The 25,477-nt window shown below is 50.6% G+C and overlaps 1 protein-coding gene across 5 annotated transcripts; it reads right to left on the bottom strand.

Annotated features, from left to right (window-relative positions):
- Positions 1–650: 650 nt before the first annotated feature.
- Positions 651–25,417, bottom strand: LOC122364561 (tyrosine-protein kinase Btk29A-like). Of its 5 annotated transcripts, none has more exons than XM_043335069.1 (17): positions 25,232–25,411; positions 21,971–22,019; positions 20,650–20,848; positions 20,170–20,350; positions 18,862–19,050; positions 18,153–18,226; positions 17,419–17,514; positions 17,168–17,232; positions 16,756–16,821; positions 16,292–16,420; positions 14,458–14,657; positions 13,716–13,887; positions 9,972–10,140; positions 8,744–8,862; positions 8,274–8,392; positions 3,895–4,028; positions 651–1,920 (listed from the first exon to the last, which is right to left on the bottom strand). In XM_043335069.1, the coding sequence occupies exons 3-17, from the start codon at positions 20,815–20,817 to the stop codon at positions 1,819–1,821; spliced, it is 1,983 nt and encodes a 660-aa protein (XP_043191004.1). In that variant the 5' UTR covers positions 20,818–20,848; positions 21,971–22,019; positions 25,232–25,411; the 3' UTR covers positions 651–1,818. The 5 variants fall into 5 exon arrangements, with proteins under 5 accessions (XP_043191004.1, XP_043191002.1, XP_043191000.1 ...); XM_043335067.1 differs by having other exon boundaries at positions 21,923–22,019; positions 25,232–25,372; XM_043335065.1 differs by lacking the exon at positions 25,232–25,411 and adding an exon at positions 24,975–25,108 and having other exon boundaries at positions 21,923–22,019.
- Between the last annotated feature and the right edge of the window lie 60 nt (positions 25,418–25,477).

Below are 25,477 nucleotides of genomic sequence, written 5' to 3'. Positions count from 1 at the left end.
CAGCCCATTGCCTGGGGACCCTGTGGGCTGCTCTCTTCCCGGGCTCCCTGGGGAGGCGTTATCGTAGTGGGAAGCGAGGAGCGACCCCCGCAGAGTCTCTGGTGACGGCCGCTGTCGTCTTGCCAACGTCTTTCCAGGCGACGTGGGGTAGGGGTGGGAGCGGGACACCGATTGCCAGGGCGCCGCCGGATGGATACTCGTTTGAGAGATGGAAGGAGGATGATACGCCAAATTCTAAGGTCCAGAAAATATAGAAGATAGTTTCCCGAAGATCGAATGTTCCACCGAATGGTAATGGTTAACCTGCCAAATGGTCGACATGATAACATTTAATGACCCAGCGGCCGGCCACCATCATTCCGATCGGTACGGACTTCGAGTACGGACGACCCGACGGGACGGCAATGTCCGAACCAACCGACCGGACGGCGCCACTCGACCTCAACCGGTCGGCGTCCTACACGAGCCCGCTACCGGTAGTTAATTAACGTGGGGAACGCTTCACTGGTACCCATGGCATTGGCATAGGGGTCAAATTGGACACTACGGATGATGGTTTCATAGCATGCAATTGCAGGAAGACCATCATCTGTCTGTACTTGCAATTCAACCAACCTTGTATCGCCGAGACAACAGTCCAACACACCATATTTGTCATTTGTTTTATTTATTAAAATCGTTATAAATCCATGCACGAAAACGGGCTATTCGGAATTATGCGTGCGATAATGTCTTCATGTTGAAATAGATGAGTCATCTAGCAAGAAAAAGTCGATCTATGCCATCTAAGTGAATAAAGTGAGAGTTGTCCGAAGATCGGTACTCCGATTCCTAAAGCAGAGTCTCATCCTGCACGGTACCAGTAACGGTCGCTCAGGACTCGAATAGAGTATCAGAGTAGAAGAAAGAATATCAGAGTGAATATCACAGCGGATTGGCCAACAACAGATAAAAGATAGTGCATCGCACAACAGTACTGCGACATTGGGAAGGCACTTGTAGCGGCGCTGGCGTTCCAGCATTGAACACTGTAAGGCACGTCCATCTGACAATAATAGTGAGCGACCTCCAACAGCCAACAGAGCCTCGGCTGTCCAATTACAGCTCAGACGGATAAAACACTGTCTGGGCCGCCGCCGGCGCCCTGACGCCGCACCGGCCGACAACTCTGAGATACACGGATACGGTATATACTGTATAAAACACCTCCAATGGTTCCGCCATGCTATCGTAGCGGCGACCGAGCACACGCACATAACCAGTATTCACAAACGCTTGATCGACACAACCTCCATAATAACTATTGACACGGACATCGGAGCGAGAACAAACAACTGACCCTCCTGCAAAATGCGCACGTCACAACCATAAAAGTCCTCCAAAAGGCGGCACGTCAACTCGCGTCAGTTCCAATCGGTATCAAGCATCCCCGTTCGACCGACCGTCCGTCCGTCCGTCCTGTCCCGTGTAAAACCGCCCGGCGGCGGCTCGGCCGGACCCCGTGCCAGGCCGGCCGCCACCGCTGAAAGACAGGTCGGAGTCGGCGCCGCGCCGCTCGTCCCCACACACTTCCGTCACAAACCCGACAGTAGGAATCTGAGTATTTCCAGCTCTCTCCCCGTGCGCGCTCGAGGTAATGTCGTTGGTCTCGGCTGGTACGGCCCTCCGCGGCCGGTGCGCCGCGCCGCCCTCTCAGAGGACAGCCAGCAGGACACGCCGGCCGGGCGACTCGGTGTCCGAGCGCCACGAGCCGTCCTCGGAGGGCGAAGAGCTGCCGACTGGGCGCGGCCGGCGCGCCTCGGGCGGCGACAGCGGCGCCTAGTCGGCCACCACGCTCTGGTAGATGGTGAGCAGCACCTCGCGGATCTGCCAGAACGCCGGCCGCTCCTCGGCCTTGTACTGCCAGCACGACCGCATCTCCTGATGGACGCAGAAGGGGAGCGTTATGGTCAGCAAGAGAACATCACAATTCACAATAGCTCCAATTGGGTGACAGTTTCGAATTCGATTACGGCAATTGGGAGCACCGACCTTCTCCCACCCCATTGACACACCAAACAGACACCAGGCGGTGATCCTAGCCCAGTGGACTATCCCAGAACGAGCAGCCAGAACGGTCGAGGGACGGACGCCTCCTCTCCGTAGCGTCCGCCACGACTGCCGTGACCTTCTCATCCCTCCTCTGGCCGTCCTCAGCCGTGACCCATGACCTTCTCAGCCGGGTCCGGGAGGTCTGATCGGCGGTCCGTCTGGCCCGACTCTGACCGTACTCCGCCGCAGCTCGGGGATGTGGCTGTGCCCGCCGCGGATCTCCCGACCGGTCACGGTGTTCCAGAGACACCGGATCGCCGCTCTGAGATCTCGGGACCGACCGGCAGTCCCAGCCCATATAGTACACCATAAATTGTCCCCGGCAAAGAAACGCACTCGAAACCAGTCCCGGTGGACATAAATTCCACCGAAACTCATACTTTTAGCCGGTGTGGCGGACCAGTGCGTTATTTGAGTGTGATCCATACGGGGATTAATACAGGGCTGTAAATCAGCCGGTGCGGAGCGGAGGCCCGGCTGGTGGACAGCCCGCGAGGCCGGCCGATGGGCCATCTCTGTATTGGTCGTAACTCAGCCGGCCGATGCTGTGTTCCATGTAAAACAGGATCGCAGTGTTAGCCCGCTCCCAATATGGCGGTCAGGGTGCTGAGACGTGTTCCCTATCATCCCAACAGTGACGGAGACTGATGAGGATTGCTTATGAACCTTGTCCGTTCTGGTCGTCATTCTCCATCACATTAAAACCTTTGTTAGCTTAGGTAGGTGTACCATAAGTAAAGTGAAATATAACAATGAATGAGCTGCTTCCAAAATACCACATAAATGCACGGCGTTCGCATTGGCCTATTTAAAATTAAAATCGATTGAGCACCAAAGTAAATGGATGACTTTTGCATTTAGAAACGGCACTGGCCGTGGAAACAATTCTCACTGAATACGACTGAAGGCAGTGGTTACTCACGGACTCCACATCGCGTGACACTCGGGTTCGAGGACGCCATGGAACATTCAGAACCCTCTTCCGACGGCGGGTGTGACGCTGTCAAATATTCACCGGTCGGGCGGCCGTTCCAAAGCGCGGTATACTGTCCGTCCCACAGCGCATGACGTGGGATAGTTCCTCGGCCGTGGCGTACCAGAGTTACCATCACAGGGCATCGCAACCGGCGTACCCTAGTCGGAGTGGCACTCCAAAGTACTACGCGAGTGGTGTACCCGTATACCCGCTGGGGTGGTTTACTACAGCACCACAGCGATTGGTCTACCAGATTACCACATCGCATGGCACACCAGCGTACCCCAGCGGGTCGCCTGCCGCCGGACACCACATGTCGAGTCCGTCAGCTGTCTGATCATCTCACTCAGACGGACCCTACCACCCCGACACCGTTATCTGTCGGCGCTGCGGCACATCTTTGCCGCAGTTTCGTCCCTGGAGACAGACCAGATGAGCGTCCCAGCCACTCCACCGCAGTCTGCAGGGCTGCAGTGGACGAGGGCTACTCTCTACAGGGTTACTCTTACGGTGATCTGTTCTCCGGGGTGTGGTGACTGGTGGGACGATTCGGGGGACGTATGACGACTAGTAAAGGTGCTATTTTTGGCTGTCACTCCTTTGCCCATTTTATTACTGCCCGACCATATTGTAACCTCCAACTATACACAAATAGTTACGGCGCCCAGCAAATCTCTATGGAGAAGCGTCTGCGTTCGGTAATGTTGATCAATACCATCAGTAGCATTGAGCTAGCAGTTGTGGTAGTGTCATCACTACAAATACCATCACTTCATCACTGATGAGTCGAGCAGCGGACAGCATTAGGCAGTATTCGCAGCACTCACCTCATACACGTCTTTAGCGCAGTACTTTGGCCGTTCGAGCACGTGACCCCGCTGTACCCGCTCCACCACTTCTGCGTTCTTCATTCGGCTGTAGGGCATCTTCCCGCAGGTGAAGACTTCCCACATCAGAACACCTGCGCAGAGGGAGAGATAGAGCGTCAGACTACTGGTACTTACCGGACAGGGGAGAGGGATAGACGCGCATCAGGCTGCTTAAGAATTGGGGTAAAGGAACGAAGGTCGTGTCAGGTTACCGGTAATACATACTAGAGAGAGTTACAGGGGCGTATTATGCCGGTGGTACTCCATTACAGGGGAGACGGACCGAAAGGGGAAGTAAGATGATACCATATATTCAGCCAGAGCTGTAACATGGCAAATAATACGGCACCAGTCCCACCGCAGTTACATTAGAGGCAAAACAGTTTGCAATAACGTACTAAGAGCGCATCCCACATAAGCAGCAAATTTGACATATCGCAGTTCGACGATGAGGTGCTAACGACGCTCGATAAGTCAGATCATGTCCGTTTGATCGTTTGGCAGGGCTGACTGTGCCGTGCGCCACTAAAACCGCACCTGACGAGCCGTGTTCGGACGACAAGCCACCCCGCTACCGACAAAAACCAGGCTTCTGCAGCGGGGGTGAGGCTCAGTGACTCCTCGCCGCCGCCTATTCTGGGAGCCCATTGCCGCCGGGCTGCCGCAGCTGACGGGAGCTGCGGCAGCCATTACGGACTGAGCTGCGCCAGCTCTCAGCTCTCCGGTGCCCCGGCCGCCGCCACTCGGCCGCGCGCAAAAACGTCAGGCGCCGCCGCCACCGGGGACACCAGCCGTCCATTCAGCGTCCGAGCAGCCTCCTCTGAGCCGTCAGAACGTGTCCGGGAGAGAGAGAGAGAGAGAGAGAGAGAGAGAGAGAGAGAGAGAGAGAGAGAGAGAGAGAGAGAGAGAGAGAGAGATAGAGAGAGATAGAGAGAGATAGAGAGAGATAGAGAGAGATAGAGAGAGAGATAGAGAGAGAGATAGAGAGAGAGATAGAGATAGAGATAGAGATAGAGAGAGAGAGATAGAGATAGAGAGAGAGAGAGATAGAGATAGAGATAGAGATAGATAGAGATAGAGATAGAGAGATAGAGATAGAGATAGAGATAGAGAGAGAGAGAGAGAGAGAGAGAGAGAGAGAGAGAGAGAGAGAGAGAGAGAGAGAGAGAGAGAGAGAGAGATAGAGATAGAGATAGAGATAGAGATAGAGATAGAGATAGAGATAGAGATAGAGATAGAGATAGAGATAGAGATAGAGATAGAGATAGAGATAGAGATAGAGATAGAGATAGAGATAGAGATAGAGATAGAGATAGAGATAGAGATAGAGATAGAGATAGAGATAGAGATAGAGATAGAGATAGAGAGAGAGAGATAGAGAGAGAGAGAGAGAGAGAGAGAGAGAGAGAGAGAGAGAGAGAGAGAGAGAGAGAGAGAGAGAGAGAGAGAGAGAGAGAGAGAGAGAGAGAGAGAGAGAGAGAGAGAGAGAGAGAGAGAGAGTGTGAACACAGCGGACGGCGGGAGTCTGCGGCTGACCACCCATGAGTAGTGGGTGGAGAGCGATGGAAGACCTCATGCTGGGATATACGAGCCGCAAACTTATCGTCGCCTGCAGTGAAGCGCAAGCGGCTCGATTCTAGTCAGAGGGACGTATTGTGGAATATGGCAGCCAACCGAGGACGCTGCGAGTCCCACAATCCGTTGAAGTGGATAGAGCTGACCCAAGCGAGCTCAGTGGAACGTCCCGGGCAAAGGGACGACCCTGTATCTCGCAGTACGGTAGTGTTCGACACAGATTACCGTAACGGTCTGCCGGGGGCCAGTCCCGGGGTCATTTTCCCGGCCAGCTAACGCAGACTCAACAGGCCACGGGTTGGCCGGTCACATTCGGCATTGATCTTGGATTTCGGGACGGATGTTAGATATCGACGATTCGCTGTTTATCGGTTGAAAGTTATCAATAGCGCCAATTCATCCGGCTAACCGAACATACAAAAACAACCATCAGCTTCAGAAATAGAGTTGAGTCGTAGAAACGTAGTTGTTGCTCATACTCTCAGAAACTGCAATTCATAAGTTCCCATTGGATAGCTTCGTGGAAACTTCGTGGAACAGTTTTCCAGAGCATTTTAGCTTTGGAAGGAGATGCATTTTCAGCTAGTTGCCCTCTAACAAACGCTGTTTCCGTCTAATCTAACTAGCCCCGAGTGCTGGAAAGTTGGTAGTTCCGAGTGAATGATGGTGGATTATTCAGAGGCTGTTTGCGACTCTTCGGCTCAGAAAGGCCACCCTGGACGAATCTCCATCACAATTAAATATCCCAAGCATGAAGCTCTCCGTGCATGACCAGTGTGACCAGAGCACTATCGCAACTATCCCAATCACTGAATATACGCTACGGCTATCCAATCACAGAGCCTCCCACGGCCATTATCATCGGCGATCGGGAAGCACAAATCGATCACCCAGCGACGGTGAAATCAGTCCCATCAGTCCCAGTCTATCGCCACCATGAATAATGATTATATGATTACTGAATAAATAAAACCAGTCACTCGTCAAGTCTCCCTGAGTCACGGTCAATTGTAGTCAGTCCCCACAAATCTCACTCCGTTGTAGTCTGACAGCCTATATCTACAGTGGCTGTGTTATTGTCGTCAGCCGCGTCAGTTCCAGTCTATTGTAATCAGGTAGCCCACAGTGACCCTGGCTGGTTGTCGTCAGTCTCTGTCAGTCTCAGTGCATTGTATCCAGGCGGACCGCAGTGACCCTCCCCCCCCCCCCCCCGCGGCGGGGACGGGCGGTTTTCCGGTCGCCACCCGGGTCGATACTCCCGGCCGGGTCCGGTCGGGAAGCCTCCCTTCCTCCCGCCGCCCGCGTCGTCAGCGCGGCCGGCCGACATCAGCCGCTAATTGGGACGAGCGTCGGAGCCGGCCCAGCGAGCTCCCGGAACCAGGCGCGCCGCCCGCCCCGCCCACACGGCGAGCAGGCTCCACACACGGACACACGATGAGATTAGGCGAATCCTTTCAGACGTGTCTTTTTACTCGCCCGTCCCTCGTTTCCATTCTAAAAAATGCTCTCGAGAACGAGAAAAGTGGAAGAGCGACAGGAATAAGAATTAATTATGGAAAACTAACAGCTCAGAGATAACCAATTGAGAGCACCCTTGGGCACGGCAATTTTGTTTAAAGCGAATCAGATTAACACAGAGCACAGACACCAGAGTCGGGGCTTCCGTAGCATTGGTATAAGCGCTAGGACACCAGCTGGCGACACCGGGGGATGCTTCATCGACTCAGGTCTGGGTGCGGCTCAAGCTCCTGCCATTGGGAGTCGGATTACCTTCGTCAGCCACGGTGACCAGTGAAGGATAATATTACACGGTTCATGGCTCGGCAGATGCCGGCGAGGGTCGTCTTACCGCGCCCCCGACTCGACGCGGAAAATAAGGACACCAGACTGACAGATAGATGAGGAATATCGAGAACGGACGGAGTCTGTCATCTAATCGATGCACACTGCACAGGCACGTCGCGACCTGAGTATGATATAACATACCTACCCCCAAAAGGAAAGATGATCGAATATACCAAGAATAAAAGAGCGTCGGCAGTCAGCACGAGTCGAATTGGAAGCGATGTCTAACAATGCGCTCAATATCAAGTCCAGTTTAGGATGGTTAGAAAATCCCACTTGAAAAGCACAATAGCTTGGTCAAATTATATTCTGCTTTTTGCATCATCGGAAACTGAAGGATAGCGCTACCCACAAATAAGTTACACGCCTGATTAACCCCAAGAACCTGCCGATCACTATGCCGATCAGTCTATCCAATCAGACACCTCAGAACGATTGATGGACCCGAACTGCCTGTTCAACTCTACCTCACCGGTTCCCCAGCCCGTTCTCTCAGCAACAGTCCTACATTACCCTCCTGTCTCCAGCGCCCAGAGGCAAGCATCTAGTCCCTTAGCCATCCCCTCCCAATGTTGGAATAATAAATTTTAGTCCTGATCCCGGATAATAAAATCTGTCCGGAGAGCCGGCCAACTTTTAGAACACTCAACAGGAAAATCCTATGTTTGGCGTAATGTGACAGTTGATAAAATGTGTTCTCTCAATGCTATAACTGCTGCATGTTTTAGGCGTAATAATAGCAGTTTTTCGTCACACAGGCCGGAAATTTAAGAGATTTCAGGTGCCGGAGTATAAATTTGTAAAGGAGAACAAAATCGTTTGGACGCGACTGGGACCAGCAAAAGGTCTCATTTCCAACATTGCCCCCTCCACGTCTCTCATGCTTCACCCACGAGTCACAGTCGCCGTGCACTCACCGAAGGCCCAGACGTCCGACTTGGACGAGAACCGGGTGTAGTTGAGCACCTCGGGCGAGGCCCACTTGATGGGAAACTTGGCGCCGCCCGAGCTCGTGTACTGGTCATCCAGAACGTACCTGAGAGGAGATGACGGGGACGTCACTGACAACCTTCAGTGGAACACGTCGTACATAAATGCTGAGACAAGGGAAATGCACTTAAAAACATACGATAGAATGGTAGGGAATGGTATAGATCAAGCATAGTGCCAGCGTGTGGCATGCTGTCCTACAATATTCGGGCCAGGAGTAAAGTTTTTGAGTTTTGATCGAGGTGAGAGTTACACGCTAAGAAACATGAGCGTTCTGACGCTATCAACAGCGGGAGGAAGGGAGCAGTCTGGAGCAGTCTGGAGCAGATCAGCATCGAATCAAGAGCAGGCGAGGAGTGGCCAGCTCATGACAGCTCATGACTGTCTCACGACTCACCTGGCCAGTCCGAAGTCGGCCACCTTGATGTTCATCTCGGAGCCGACCAGGCAGTTGCGCGCCGCCAGGTCTCGGTGGATGTAGTTATGACGCTCCAGGTAGGCCATACCCTTACACACCTGGAGATGGGGGGGGGGGGGGGCGGTTAGTTCTAACCCCATAGCGCCCGAACAGATCGAGAATGATGTGTCGGGTGTTGGGAGATCATCAATTGGTATGATTCGGAACGGTCCCGTTCTTTCAGCCATCGGAGGTGTTCAGATAATTTTACAATAAACACAGTATTATCTTACAACACAACGCAATTGATGTTGACCTAAGCTGACAAAGATTGCTTGGCATGAACAAACTAACGAGACTATACTTATACCTGTGTAATAAACGCGTGATTAAATTAGCATTTATTTTAAAAGAATTATGGAGCAAACGCAAATGACGTCTCTGTTCATTTCAGGCATTCACAAATTCGACATAAACGAAAACAACCCTTTGGGGTCAATGGTGCGCGCCTGAGACCGAATCAAGCTGGTAAGACGATAGGGTGTTAAGCTCGGGTAATGAAGCAAAGAAACTTCTGGGTTTTCATTAAAAATAGCTGCTTAAAGTGCACGTCAAGCATCACAGGAAAACACGTGAGGAGGCGTCCAAGAGTCGCAAACATATCCTGTATTTTAAGAAACGTGATTCACAGAACTAGTTCTAGCTCAGTTACCAAGCACTCCGCTCACACCGAATGTTCTCAGTCGGAAGAGCGATCTGAAATAGAAGTGCTCCAGCAGGGCAAACAAATGGCCAACTCCATCGAACTTTACTGGCGGCGTTCCGTCGGCAGCCGACGATACGGCCTTGCAATGAATTAAGCCGTGAGCGATACTGGCCGCCATGAATTACCCATCCCGGTACCGGCGGCCGCGCCGGTCCGCCGCCGGGGTGAGCGGAGTCGGAGGGCGTCCGGTAACGGTCACACAGTCCGTCCGAGGCTGCCCCGGCCCGGTGACAGACCGATAAGCAGCAGCGTGAAGGTCCCGACAAACTAATGAGCGACAGCCTGACTACGCACAGAGTCGCAGCCCTACAGGCTACAACCCACATCCAACAGTCACACAGTGTGACAATTCGACAAACCACAGGTTGACAGCCCGACAATGCACCCAGCATCCTCCAGCACCCCTGAGTTCCAGCCAGCGTCCGATGTCCCCTCGCCGCCCGGACTCCAGCCACCTCTCACCTGAATGCACATGTGCAGGAGGACCTCGATGTTGGCGATCAGCGTGGCCTCGTTCTTGCGCAGGTAGCTGTGCAGAGAGCCGTTCTTCATGTATTCGGTGACGATGAAGATGGGTCTCCGTTTGCTGCACACGCCATACAGCTGCACCAGGTTCTGGTGCTGTAGCTTCCTGGGGAGGAGCAGGCGGGCGTGTCGGGTAAGAATATGGGGAGGACATCAATGTCATGTTGCACTTAGCTCTGGAGACGCGATGGTAGTACACAAGGATACAAAAATACAGTTGACAGGATACAGGGATACAAAAATATTTGTACAAATTTGTAGAACACGTTTGTAGAACTATTAAGAACACATTCCATCTTTGAATCACCCATCTATGAAGTCCACGTGCTTCCTCAGACGGAGACGGAGAAACTAACACCTTTTCGACAATTGGATCTGTTATCTCAACCCACCGACCAGCGCCCTGCCTTCACCACCAGCCGGTAGACAGACCACGTCACAGGGTCCACCCACTGGGCGGGGTGGGGGAGGGGGCGGGGGGGGGGGGGCGGGGCGGGGCGGGGCGGGGCGGGTCAGCCCAGACAGCCGACGACATGACGGACGGCGGCGCGTCACCACTGAGGAGACAAATGGCGCCACCCGAGACGAGACGAGGGGCGCCGGCGCCGCGCCAGATTCGTCACAGGGGCAGTGGCAGCACACCATTACTGAAGACGTCGTGTTAGATAGTGGAGCGACGTATGATGGAGAACTACAGCGACGGGAGGACAGGAAGATGAGCCCATGTGTGAATTATATGTAGGTCTAGCGGCATGCCACATACCCCAGAAAAGGCACACTTCTAATACGAAGCAGTTTAAGTTTTAAACTCGTTATGGTCATCATTCACAGATTAGCTACATTTCGAGACCAGAATAAGATGAGCAGATAGGGCAAATGGCATCTCTAGAGACAAACCTCAGACATAACGTGGGCACACTATCCCACAGAGCTAGTAGCGGAAAACTGATAGGTACCAGCCTTGACCGGTAATGACTTCACAAAAGAATGAAACCTTACAAAACACAAGGTATCAAGTCAATATTATGCTCCCGGCTTTACAAAAACAAGAAGTTCCACTACAAAAGATGTCGCTGCATTAGATTAAGCAGCCGTAGCAGGCTCCAGCAAATTTCTTTTTGCAGTCAGGGCTCAAAGATGTGCGAGGCGCAATTCAAGGCTGACTATATACAATCAAACATTTCTAAAAACTCCGTTAGTGGCCCATGTTCTACAATTAATCGTGACAATTGACTCACAAATTCAGAATCAAAAGTCTGAAGTCGTACTGCCCCGGTCCTAACCCCATTTGCCTCATGCTTATTGTCCCCCTGCGGTGCGGTGGCCCACCAGGAGGGGACAACAGCCGAGCCCCACCAGTCACCCCGCCCTCTCCGTCCCCTCTGACGACCGCCTGAGAGGGTCATCAGATCAGGGTCAGTCTCTGGCGCCTGCCATCGACCCGGCTGCTCCGACCCGGTCGGGTCACTGAGGGCTCACTAATGAGCCGGGCTGGGCGGCAAAAACGACACTCAGACCAAGCCCGGCGCCACCAGTGCCAGACTCGGCGGCAGGGCGGCAACAGAGACAGGGGAAGGGAGAGGAGATGAGAATGGATAGAGGGAGAGGATGGAGCGGGAAAAACAGAGCAGATCGGGCAGAGTGGGAGTGGTGAGGAGGAGTCGAGGAGACAGTGGAGGGATGAGATGAGGGAACAGTGGACAATGCGAAACGGAACCGAAGCCGGAACTCGGTCTGAGAACAGCGACCACTGCCATCCATCTGGACAGACAAAAATGCTGCACCAGACAGACCACTCGCTACTGTCATGATCAAAACATCGCTGAAAATGGCAGACAATGCTAGACAGATCGGCCCAAATCAAACGGACATTTCAGCCATCAGTCTTGTTCAAGAATACTGTCGGCCGATTTCCTTGGACGGCCGGTCGTTTGGTGGGTTTTCACGACCATGGGCGGGCTATACGGACCGAAATGGCGGTCGGGTCACAGTTTACGCCCCGGCCGAGACGCGACAAAGCCGTCGCCTGTGTAGGCCAGACAGGACCACACCCCACTATTCAGATAGGACAAAGCCACCACCGACAGCACAGACCGGACAAACTACCGCCCTCTGAAGCTGATCGTACATGCAGCCGGAACGGTTATGTCTCATGAATCTTGTGGTACGGACTACCTAAAACAAATGCAGACAGGACCAATATATTCTGGGGCCCGGCATTTGCAGCTTCAGTACAATACAGACGGAGCCAGGGATGCGGAGCCGGAGCCGGAGCCGCCGGAGCCGTGAAATAATACAGCCCGGAGCCGGAGCCGGACTCATCAAAAAAGGCGGCGACTCCGGCTCCTTCTTTTAAGAGAATAAAATATTTGCCAGTTCGTTTTGACAGTACAAGGCGTAAAACAATGTCGTATTCAAAATAGCCTTGTTATACAAATACATACAGAAGCAATGTGTACCAATCCCATCGCCTTTTTTCTTCCACCCGTATTTAATTGATCGCATAGAGAATGTACTGAGTAGAAGCCGGAGCCGGAGCCGCCGGAGCCGGAGCCGGATCATTTTACTCGGAGCCGGAGCCGGAACCGGAGCCGCCATGACATTTCACCCGGAGCCGGAGCCGGAGCCGATTTTTTCTCCGGAGCCGGAGCAGGAGCCGTCTGAAATTTCCACGGCTCCGCATCCCTGGACGGAACCAATTAGAGCGGACTGGGTTTTGAGTGCCACTGGTCCACGCTGCAGCCGGACCCGTCTATGTAACACACTATTAGATGTGGTACACGAGAGTCGGACACATCGCATTTGCAATTTGAACTCCACTGATCATCAAAGCATACGGTCAACGAATTTTCCATAAGCCATGTGCATATCGGAAACCATACACCCATAGTAATTGTGTGACGCTGTATCGACTAATAATCTATCCACACCTATCCATGCTTCTATCCTCAGGATACTGAAATCCTTCTCCTCCACGCCACAACCCCCTTCCGGGCTGGACAGGCAACTTTATCTCATGCGGGCTGCTCCCTTGGAGCGGCACCGCTGCTCCCGAGGGAGCGCACCCCGTAGCCGGGTGCAGTGAGTGCCTTGGGGCTGGGTGGCCTGTCTTCTGGACGGGCTCAGCCCCGGCGACTCACTAGGGTGCCTGCCCAGACCAATGTCTCCCCCTAAATCCTATCATCCTTCCGGCTCTGCAATGGTCTTGTCGACCGAAAGGGCTTAACCCAACAAAACAAACAAAAATAATCTATCCAGCAGAAGCCAGCAGTAGTCAGACATAGCCAGACCCACACCGACCCTCCCCGGTCATTTGCAGCCACCCAGTCACCGCCGGCCACCGACGCCCGACTCTGACGTCAGATAACTGTGACGTCACTGGTTCAAAGGCTTCCGCAGCAGGTATGGCGTCAGAGGGTCGATACGTGCTTTAGTTACGTGGACAATGGACAACTAGGGAAACCATACAGTACCTAGGGCGGAAGAAAAAGGTCGGTAAAAACGCATTGCGCCATATAGACCAAAAGTAATTACTTCCCTAATTGCAGCAGTCAGGCGTCAAGGCTCAAGCCGTCATGACTAGGGATCTGAATCCTTTATGATCCGACCAGACCCAAACTATGGACACCCTACAAACCCGACTAGCTGCAGCGGATCACCATCCTCTTCCCCGTCACTTACGTCATGACCTTGGCCTCCTCGATGAAGTCGTCCTCGGACATGGTGCCCTCCTTCATCATCTTGACGGCCACGTCGATGGAGCCGCGCCACTTGCCTCGCCGCACCACGCCGAAGGTGCCCGAGCCGAGCTCCACGTCCAGTGTAAGCTCCCGAGGCTCAATCTCCCACTTATCTGCAGGTGTGGAGAGGGGGAGAGGTTAACGAAGGTAGAGGAGAGGGGTGGCCAAGGGCGGAGGGAGCAGGCGGCAGGCTGGGAGGGCTGGAGAAGGCAGCAGCAGATAAATGCCGTCATTGTGTTACACTCAACGAGTTTAGAGAAGCTCAGTGAATCAGACGCTCTCGAACAGCAGACAGAGTCCCACTGAAATTCCATTCCAGCCTCCCGCCGTGAGTGCACTCCGGGTTCCTCTCCACCCCTTCCTTATATGTGACAGTTGGGGTCGAGTAACCAGGCATGACTGAGCCTCCTCGTCTCCCCTTCCCCTGTGACTGAATCAGTCGCCCGTGTGACTGAATCTAGACACCCACCGTGGCTGAGTCCGGCGGTGGCCGGCGCAGAGCGGACTGAGTTTCTGTCCCTGTCACCCCAGCTGTGACTGAATCAGTCGCCCGTGTGACTGAATCTAGACACCCACCGTGGCTGAGTCCGGCGGTGGCCGGCGCAGAGCGGACTGAGTTTCTGTCCCTGTCACCCCAGCTGTGACTGAATCAGTCGCCCGTGTGACTGAATCTAGACACCCACCATGGCTGAGTCCAGCGGTGGCCGGCGCAGAGCGAACGGCGGCCAGCGGCGGCTGTTTGAGCCGCGTCGCCAGGCCGCCGCTGTTGTGCTGGTGGTAGTGGATCAGCTCCGGCACGCTGGCACACGTGTGCTTCTCAGAGAGGTAGAACTCGCCCCGGGCCGTCTGCTTGATGTGGTAGTGCTTTACTTGTGACCGTGGCCTGTAAGAGAGAGGGGAAGGGTTAGAAACGACGCCAGACAGGCAGACCTACAAGCATCGACACACCAACAGACATACAGAGATTTGTACTGACGAGAGAGAATAGAAACAACTGACAGCCTGTTAAAGTCAAGCATCATGATACATACAGACATAAATACACAAAAACAAACAACTGAAGACTTTCAGACCACTCTTCCATCAACGTACGAGTCGTGAACGCCAGATACTATTCCCAAAATATCCCACTGAAAAATAGCAAAGGGAAAACCCGGATGCTCCGAAGTTGATAATCGCCATGAAGCACGCGATTCACATCAAACTGAGCTCCGAGATGTGTCCGATAAAGAAAATGTCGGCCCACATTCATGCTTAACCGAGCGTGACGATTCCCATAGCCACGTCGGTAAATCTTGCCATCACTATCGTTTCCGATCGTCTGGGCACAGCTCTGAGCCTCATTGGTATCGTCACGTCATAGCAGCGCGGCGGCGTCAGTCGGTCTCGGTCCCGGCGTCCGCTCTCTGGAGGACGGCAAGCGAGAACGGCTGGATGGTCCGTGGGGATGGAATGCTGGCACAATAGACAGATATCGGGGATCGAGAAATCGGGGATAGTAGAGGAGGGAAAAAGGAAGATGGAGGCAAGATAAGGGACATCCCTGGACCCAAACATCTCTGCTGCTGTGGGTGGGATCATCAAGTTCAGTGGACATCGGAAGCAACTATCAATCTCCTATCGCACGTGACTGGTCCTGAGTGACGCGATGGCTAGTGCTAACGTTCGGGCTAACGTCTAATGGTACCCAGTGGCCAGCAGAGGCCCATGGGACGATTGAGGGACGATTGACGATTGAGCCCGACGATTGAGGATAACAAGGTGCTGTCAGCGCCCATACCGATTTAGTCAATGTTCGCTGTTCTGGGGCTGTAAGATCATCTGTTGTCATTGCTCGGACATGTGCCAGAGCCAGGTAGCGATGACCGGTGTCCAGCCTGCCCAGACAGGTTCTACATTACACACCAACGGCCGAACTAAGCCTATGGCCTGACTGATAATCCTCGACTGACGGCAGTAACTTGTGCAACATGTGTGACAAGAAGGAGACTGCTATAAAAGAATCACGCGGCGGAAGTATCCACCGGAAACTATGATATCAGAAATATATGCAGCGTTTGTAACACAATATCCGGACTTTCCATGTCGTCCGACGTCCCTCACACGACCTCTGACAAACAAACCAGTGGTGGTAAACCTGTCCGCACGGACGCCCCGACCGCAGAGCCACCAGGAAAACCGGCACCCTGATCGTCGCGATACACATCGCACCGCGGGGCATTCGGCCACAAACACGACTGGGTAGGCACAAAACACACACACACACGAAAGCACGACAGGACTGAGACAGGACAGACAGGCAGACTAGCTAACAACATAGTACAGAAGGTCTACAAAATAAGTTCTCTCCGCATGCGTGTCACCAGCGGGCAGTTAGCGCCTGAGCGATACTCAGGCACCACCCTGCCCGGATACGGAGAGGACTTATTTTGTAGACCTACGAGTACTGTACAGTGTACAGTCCCAACAGTTTACGTGTTCTATTCCTACTCAACTGTCTGATGTGGCGATACTCACACTTTGGTGAAGAGCGACAGCGTGTACATGCCCTTGGAGGAGGAGTTGCGGACCACGAAGCAGCCCTCGCGATCTTCGTGTTTGAGAATCGACTCGGAACGCTGACGACTCATGTCGACTGCATACCAGCTGAAAACGGGTGGACAGTGGGTCAGCGGTGGGTCAGACGGAAGTCAATCGTATTCAGATGGGCCAATAAAACATCTCATCAGGTCAGGGGGCGGAATCAACTGCTGGTCTGATAGGGTCCGACGGAGTCTCAAGACGGCGGGAGATGTTTGCAAATGGAATATTTTAGATACGCTGACGGAAGACGGTATGACACAGACAGATACCGTATCCAGCCGTAATCATCTCGCCGATACGGCCCACCTAACGCAAACCACCGTTCATGCTTCCACCGGGATTACACCACGGGCCGACGGGCTCCATATGTGACCTAAATGAGCTGGAAACATACTCACTCATACTGTTGCAGGCCGATTTGTTCCTTCTCCTGCACATAGTTACTGGGAATGTAGCCCACCTCACTGTCGGCAAAAAGGGAAGATCGTGTCAAAACCTGGTCCATGACAGCACAGGTGGAACGTTTTCGTGACAACAGTAGGATTTACGGGCACGTCGCGTTCGAGGACATCTGTGCTAGACAGTGGTAGTCGGAATAATTAACTTAAACTGTGGAATATCATAGTATGGTACAATTATTTCGACTTCCACTTGCCATGAAACGACAGAAAGGAGAAAAGCCTCGAAGGCCGAGCGTAGTTCCAGTTGCTGTTCCCAGACTGGCCTCGCTCCCTCTCTGTTCCGGCGGTCCTTTACACCCTAGCCTGTCAAATGGCCTGTGTTTACAGCCGATCTCCGGCAGTTACGTACCCGGCAGCGTTTCGAGCCTGCCACCAGTGCTCCTTCGAGTCGTCAATCACCTCGTACTCGGCACCCTGACGGCGGAGGGAGACCCAGACAAGGTCAGAGCGGGGACACATCAGACAAGTCTCGAGTATTAGAGGTAGCTTCATTCGCTCCCCGAAAGCGTTCCGCTATGGCCCCTTCCTTCCTGACACGTCTTGTCACATCTCTCGCGCTTCTCGAGCCGAGAGGGACACACTCTCGGTACAGCGACATACCTTTGTGAGCGAGAGGTCGCCATCCTCTATGGCTTGGTAGGAGTAGAGCGCCACCACAATCTTCGGTTTGGCAGGGGTGGGCGTGGTGGCCTCAGCCTGCGGTTAGACAGGAGGGATCAGTGTGATCCATAGAGAACAGAACATTGACAGGGGTGAAACCCCAAACGGCCATCAGCACGGAGCCGCATCAGTACGACCATATCCGACTTTTTCCTGTTATGCCAGCGTAACAATTCAACGTCAATTTTTTATATGACTAAGCATAATAATCAGCCTAGCATACGAAAAGGTGTTACTTGTCCACACTTGAATGAGTGACTGTAGGCAGACTGCATTGGTTTTAATGTCGTCACCGTCGAGACAGTCCGCTGTCTGGGCATTGTGCAAGTCACGATTCACCACCGATGCTGTCCGTCAGTAAATGCGGTACTGACATGGTTTCGAACTCACCATTGAAACGGTCTGTATGAGCGGCTGTGTCAAACTCACAATTGATGCAGTCTGAGTAAGCTGCTGTATTATTGACACGGAGTATGTAGAACTCACCATTGAAGCTGTCTGTGTGAGCAGCTGTGTTTAACTCACCATTGAAGTCATATATGTGTGCGACTGTTCTTGGCAGTTGGCACGGAGTATAACTCACCATTGAAGCGGTCTGTGTGAGCGGCTGTGTTTAACCTCACCACTGAAGTCATATATGTGTGCGACTGTTCTTGGCACGGAGTACAACTCACCATAGAAGCGGTCTGTGTGAGCGGCTGGCCGGTGAACGGGACAGGAACGCCGCCCGGCGCGCCGAGAGCACCCACTGTAGCCACCGCACGGCGGGAGGAGACGACGACACAAACGGGCCGGTCAGAGCAGTAACACACAAAACACGGTCACAGGCACGCAGAACAGGCAGACAAACGAGAAGAGGCTGGTTCAAAGAAAGAAAACGACGGGCAGACACAGACAGGCAGTGCAGCAGATATGCAAAGCAGCAGAAACTCGCATGAAAGCAAGTGCATGACGGCAAGCTGGTTCATCAGATGTTATAACTTATAAGTGTGTAGGATACGCCGAAGGAATATAATAACATGGGCGGACACCCTCCGTGGATTGCCGGCAGTATTAACTGAGTAGGTAATTTCAACGGACAGCTGTCCTTGTAGATGAACGTAGATAAAGCAGGACAATATGACGAAAGCATCAAATCGGAACCAAACACAACCGCTAACGAAGAGACGGTTCAAACTTAGCAGGAGGCATCACTCGCATTGCGCATACAATGCGAAAAACGATAAGCAGAGAGCAGCAAACGTTAGCCAGATACAAACAGCCCAACAAAAGCGAAAGCAACACTACACACTAAACACAACACTGCTGTAAACTGGCATAGACACGTCTTTCAGCAAACAAACACCCACACACACCATAAACTGCAGACGCGTCGCACCGCACCTGTTGTGGGGCCGTCGAAGGCCACTGGTTCGGGGTCCGTAGCGGTGACCTCCGGGTCAGCCGAGCCCATGGGCGTGGCCTCCTCACAGCCGGCAGTGGCCTTGTTGATGTGTCCACAGCACTGCCAGCGTCCGTTCTGCCAGATGGAGGGGTGGTAGCGCGGCAGCAGGCCGCTGTTCACCCGGCACACTGCCGGAGGAGAGCGGGCACCGGGGGTCAGCGAGCTATCGGCACCGTGAGTCAGTCGGAGCCAGTGATAACACGGGAAGGTGAGGAGGTACGAGCGGCGGATAGGCACTGGTTAGAGGTGGCAAAAGGTGAAAATTTTGGGAACCAGACTCGAACCGGACCCGACTGCACATTTCTGGAACCAGTCGGACCCGGTCTAAGTTGGAATCGGAACCAGTTGGACCCGTTCCCCAAAAGTCAATTATTGCGAACTATTTTTATGTATCATTAGTTGCATCATGTAAAACAGTTTTTTCCACTGGGAATACTCATGAGCTACAGTGACCAAAAAACATACATGAGCAAATGTTTTCTTTCCATTCACTTCATATTTTGCAATCATGTGTAGTGTGCAATATGTATGGTTTATGGTAGGACCCGGTTGGTCCCGTCAGAAAATTTCCAGGAACCGGTGTGGACCCATATGGGCCCAGACTGGTTCTTTGGACCGGGTCCTCGGGTCCACATTTTGCCACCTCTAGCACTGGTGTATAGCACCGACGGGAAGAGGATGTGGTTTATGTCGTCATACTGGAGAGGAAGTCCAGTTGGCCTTGACTGGAAGGAGAGGGGAGAGGGGACAATGCCACGCCTGAGGGAATTGAAGAAAGCTTAAGTGAAAAGGAAATGTAGGGTTCCATGAAGATAAAGCGGACTACAGAAGCTGGGAGTCTACAGGAAGACAAATAAATGATGCCGGGGCATTACAAAGCCGACTAACAGATGACTATGATAAGACGTTAACAAAAGGCTAATGGAACTAATCGGAAAAAGGACATTAATTACTAACCCCCAAAATGTATCACATCGAACAGCAAGGCATATGGCGGAAAGGGGGCAGTGCATTGTGTGGAAATCTTTTAGGACATAAGATTCTTTAAAACAGGAGACAAACACCCTGATAGCTGCAGCACTGTTTGATATGATCAGTTGGGTTACTACCGCCCGAGTTCCCTGGAGTTCCCCCGCCGTCACCAGCCCGCAGCGCCCGTCCCCATCCCGCAGCATCCACCCCAGCCCGCAGCATCCGCCCCCTGCCCGCAGCGCCCGCCTCATCCCGTCCCCTCCCCCTCCACTCACGTTCCCTGAGCGCGCGCAGCCACTCGTCTCGCTCAATCTCTGACGAAGCCGACACGTAGAGCGTGTACTCGCCGTAGCCCAGCTGGAAGCTGTGCGGTCGGCTGTCGAGCGCGTACTCGCTAAGTGGCTCCACCACGCGCACAGCGCTCAGCTCTACGCGGCCTTTTTCCCGACCCTTTCTCTGCCGGACACAAGAGTGGACACGGCGTCACACACACGGATACACAGCGGACAAGGACATACAAGTCGTTACAAACACTGAAACGATGCGTATACCGTATCGCAGATTCGGACAAGACTCGAACATAGCACAGCAGTCTGGGACACAGCGCGGAAACAGCGTCACAGAAACAGACACAGTGGACACCGCTTCGCCGTAGGTATGCGCCTTCTCTCGACTGCTTTACTGTCTGTCTGTTTGCCACCCCATTCATCAAACACACTCTGTCCTATCCCATTCTGTTCGATCACCGCCCTCACCTCCGGGTCTCCATCGTGATACGTCAGCACCGTGGACGTCAGCACGAACCAGCGGTCCTTGTAGTTGACCGGCCCGAAGCGCTTCTTGTTCTGCGACCGCTTCACCATGAAGCTCTCCTTGATGATGGGACCACTGGGCTTGGTGCTGGACTGGTCCAGGAAGCCCATGATGGCGGGCAACAATCTGGCGGCCAGCTCTCTGCAGGCGGAACAGCAGACATCACTGGATTTGGCACAGCAGAACAGAGAACAAATTACCACAGAACTTGAGTGCAGAACACAAACTGACACTGTACATGCTGGTTTGTTCAAACTGACTTTGTATCTATAGTTGGGTTCAAATTTTGTCCTGACATGAGACATTTATAATTCATTTAATTGATAGACTTAGGAAAGCAGGAATGCAGCTAAAGTAAAGAATAAACCAGCATCCCTATTCCCTGCTCCATGTCAACATCAACTAAGCCGTCGATGCCTTGGTTTAGTACTCTAATAGAAGCTGTTGTTCTAGCCTCTAGGATGTAGCTGTGGTATAGTTTTTCACAAATCTGAGCAAATCAGAGAATGTGAAGAGAGTTAAGTACAGCTATCAGAGCTTCTGCCAAAAATATTGCTCATTACAGCCCATTTGAGACATTTATTTCTCAAAGTATCGTATTATTAGCAGAGATAGGCACTAACATATCAATCATCGCTTGAACCCAGTCTGCTGATCAACCAAAATTGGAAGATAATAATCAATGGTTGCTTTACTAGTAACAACAGAGCCATTCTTGAAGTTCAAGATATTTTTTAAATTTAATCAAAACAAGATTGAATGTACAAAAAAGCAAAAAAAAAATTGAGTGATCACAGTTGTAAAATAATATTAGGTAGAGGCAAGTTTCAAAACTAGTTATTAGAGATGCATTATTCAGAGGTATTATGTGAAAAACTTACACAGATGTGAAAATACACATACCAAATTTTTAAATAACATGTGAGAGATAAGGTGTTTGACAGTTTCTTCTCATGTCAGTTAGGAAATAAATTTGTTTATTCAAGTCCCAAGACAAATTGTCCTCATGCATGCATTATATTTAAAAAAAAAACATCAAATTATCCTTTGTTTGTTAATTGGGGCTTCAGGGCGCGCCGACTGCTAAGGTCATTTTGCGCCCACATCAAATTATCCAGAAAAAAAAACTAAAAAAACAAGAAATATTAGGTAACACAATAAGGATTGCTATGTCACAAAATAGACAAACAATTTTAACAGTAATTGTTTATTTACCTTATAAATTCCCAGCTTAATGGTGTTATAATGCAATGTTTAACATACCTGTTTGTTTGAATATCATTCAAGAAAAAAGTGAATGATGATTGATAACCTAAAACAGAAAAGGACTGAGTAAGATGAAAGATAGTGTAATCCAGTAAGAGAATGTAATGTAGCAACATAACTTAGCATGGATATTTTATCAAATCCCAAAGCATAGGTATTACATCAAACATTTGATGAACAGTGCGATGAACAATGAAATACATAATATATTGAGCTATTGACAGAAAGATTTACTTTTAGTCAATTTTACAGAAAACATACAATTTTGTTTTACAAAATGTCATGCATATTATGTCACACAATTGCTTTAATATCAAACCATGGAAGGGTATCACTTTATTAATGCTTATTGCAAACACCACTAGGCACTAACACTCATCTCATCTATTTAGTTCTCACTTCTCATTACCTACTAAAATGAATAGGTTCATAGCCTAGAGCAAAATGATTAGGAATCTGTCACTGATTTTACCTACCGTAAAATGGGGTGTTAACCCGCGAGTTGCTGGGGGGGGGGCGTTAAACGCCCCCACTTTTTTCGCCGGGCCATAGCATAAAAACGGCGCGCCGCAGGCGCGCCAAATTTTGCGCACCTGTAGGGAATTGATTGAAGTTTATTGTGACAAAGTTTCAAAAAAATCGGTCGGAATTTTTTTGAGATATCGAGGTTTTAGTGACGTCATGATTTCTGAGTTTTCGACCAAAAACGGCATATGTTCAAAAAATCATATAAAATCACAGAATAGACATACAGACATGCCGTAAACGCCATTAGACTGCCAATACCATGAGCAATCACATGGCTATCTTCGATTGTTGATTATCGTTCCGCATTTTCCAAAATCTTGAACTGAATCTTGGCAATTTCTCGTGACCACTTCACGACCATGATACATGTATTTCTTAAATTGAACTTTTTTAGCCAAACACGTACACATATGGTAAAATGAATGTCACCATCGTGTTCTACGCCCCAAATTACCCATAAAACATGTGTCACAGGCTGCGAATATCAGTTTTGATTTTCGGGGATATGTGCCTGCCCGGTTGACCTGACCTTGACCCTGACCTATGCTTCACTGACCCCTACATGGAGCTGACACTCTTGTAGGCCTTATATGATGGATTGTGCACCGTTTTGACAGAGTTTATGACGAGAGGCGCCCATTGCGAAGTCCTGAAGTCCATGCTACTGAAAGCCCGATTTCAGGTGTTTGACCTGACCTTGACCTGACCTGTGACCTCAAAATTCAACTTTAAAGTACTCATCTGAAGCGTCTCGTCGCGTTCTTTCGTTTGCCGCCTCGTTCGTTTCGCTGCGCCTATTGGTTCTCGAGTTATCGGCTGGGGGCGTTTAACGCCCCCCCCCCAGCAAACGGTGGGTGGCGAAATACCCCAGCAACTGCCGGGTTAAGGGACAGTTTTGAGGTGTTTTGTTATATAACTCAAGAAGGGTTGGAGATAGAAGCATCACATTGTCAGCATTTTATGTGGAATTTGGTGCTTTACATGCCTGCCACATTAAAGTTTTTAAGATTTATACCTGCATATTATTTTTTATTATTTTTCATCACTGTCCCTTAGCACCCCAATGTGGGGTGTTAAGGGACACCTATATTATTCCAAGAAATGGTCATCAAATGCCCACAATAGGGGTGTGGAAGGGCACACAATTTATTTATTGAAGTGTTTTGCATATTCTGTCACAAAAAAAGTCAGGTTCATTCACCACTAATGACCTTTTTAGCCAATTACGTGTAATGCAGTTTACGCTTGTGGAAAATGTGCTAATTATAAGGTAAACAGAACCAAAAAGTAATCTTCTGTCATCAATAAAAACCCATGTTGAAGCTTGTCACTTGTCATTATGTTGCGCTCTTTGTTTAAGCCTTTTTATGATGACATCACATTTACTTACATCAGCCTCTATTGACCGGTCATTGTAAAAGAGAGTGTTGAGATGTTTTGTTACATAACTTAAGATGTGTTAGAGATAAAAGCATGAACTTGCCAGCATTTTATGTGGAATTTGGTGTTTTCCATGCCTACTTAATTAAATTATATTTAGATATTATTTTTTTATTTTTTCTTCCCTGTTCCCTAGCACCCCACATCCACCTCAAAATATGCATGTATCCGGAAAAGATGAAGAGGATGATGAATGAATGGGTGGATTTCCACAAGTTTTTCAGGAAACATGTGCAATACATGGGACAATACACCTATGCATTCATTTTCCCTGTACACCCACTAGTTTATGTGCTACACACAGAGTTTTGGAGATGTTTCAATTTTGTGAAAATGTAGCATGATTTTCAAATCCATTTTTGAACCAAATCACTTGCATGAAAAACCATACCATTGTCTCCTATGGTCAAGAGCAAAACAGTGTCAACTACCACACTGAAGTTTTTATTGAACCTTCTCAAATTAGGAAGTTAATATGACTCAAAGTTTTTCCCATGCAACTGTCCCTTAACACCCCACTGTCCCTTAACACCCCATTTTACGGTAATACCTATAGCATCCTCATGTAAGAAGTGAACATTACATGTAAGCACTCATGCAAGGTAATGGAAGCTACTGCTGGTGTTAAGAAAATGTTGATAAAAATAACAATAGGATGAGAAATGATAAGCCTGTTCCTGTTCTCTAGCTCAGTTGGTAGAGTGCTGGACTCCAGGACATGAAAGCCTGTGTTTCAGTCACACCAGCACCCAATATTTGAGACTCCTGATGGGAATGGTCAGTCTGTGGTTGGTGGAAGCAGCCACAGCCAGTTAAGGTCAGTTGAGTGGGACATGCAAGGGCCAGCTTTGATGAGCACATTAAACTTTGGCATCTTAATTCTCCCAATGGTGCCCAAAATAGCATAATTGAATGGTAGGGGTTGGGGTCTATGCAACAAGTTCTCCTTACAGCTATTCGCTATGGCACTGTCAATCTGTCCATTGAAGCATTCTAGTATTTTTTAATAATTCATATCCAGTAGATCACGTACACAAATCCCTGTTCCGAGAGGCCATCATGTGGCAAGCACCAAGGTCACTGTTTAGTGTTTCCAGCACAGGACTTGAACCAAGATGACTGACCTCACCAAGAAGCAAAGAAATTAGCTGAAGACTTAAATATTCCCAAACAAATTACAAAAACCTTTGAACTATACGATACAACTGACAAAATACATTTATGACGCGGCAAATTATAACAGCTTACCGGCCTCTGACCGCTTGTTCGCCAAGCAAACTACAAACTTACCGAACAGGACGTAGAATTACGATAAATAATATACCATTAACAGGCCTCCAATTGGCTGTAAAATATTAAAATTATGAGTTCGATTCTGGGTCCAACTCACACCGCGCCATATAAAACGACAAATCGGACGAACACCGAAACTGGATTTGGTAGCAATTCTTTTTTAGAGGTTTTCCTTCATTAGCAAATAAAATATTGACCTTGAGTGTGGTTCATCTACTGCGCAACTACTTCATTTGTAAGAGC

Source organism: Amphibalanus amphitrite, unplaced genomic scaffold (assembly GCF_019059575.1).
Source record: "Amphibalanus amphitrite isolate SeventyFive unplaced genomic scaffold, NRLGWU_Aamphi_draft 000683F_arrow, whole genome shotgun sequence".
Classification (NCBI taxonomy): Eukaryota; Metazoa; Arthropoda; class Thecostraca; order Balanomorpha; family Balanidae; genus Amphibalanus; species Amphibalanus amphitrite.
Note: the sequence above shows the minus strand (reverse complement) of the source record. Positions and strands in the feature narration are given on the sequence as shown.

Excerpts from the sequence above, each read along its gene's own strand:
- LOC122364561 (XM_043335065.1), bottom strand. The coding sequence starts at position 25,002 with ATGATGGCCTCTCGGAACAGGGATTTGT. Across the intron at positions 22,020-24,974 it reads CTCTCGGAACAGGGATTTGT|GTTATCAATCATCATTCACT; the intron begins GTACGTGATCTA and ends TTTCTGTTTTAG. Across the intron at positions 18,227-18,861 it reads CTTCGACGGCCCCACAACAG|TGGGTGCTCTCGGCGCGCCG; the intron begins GTGCGGTGCGAC and ends CGGTGGCTACAG.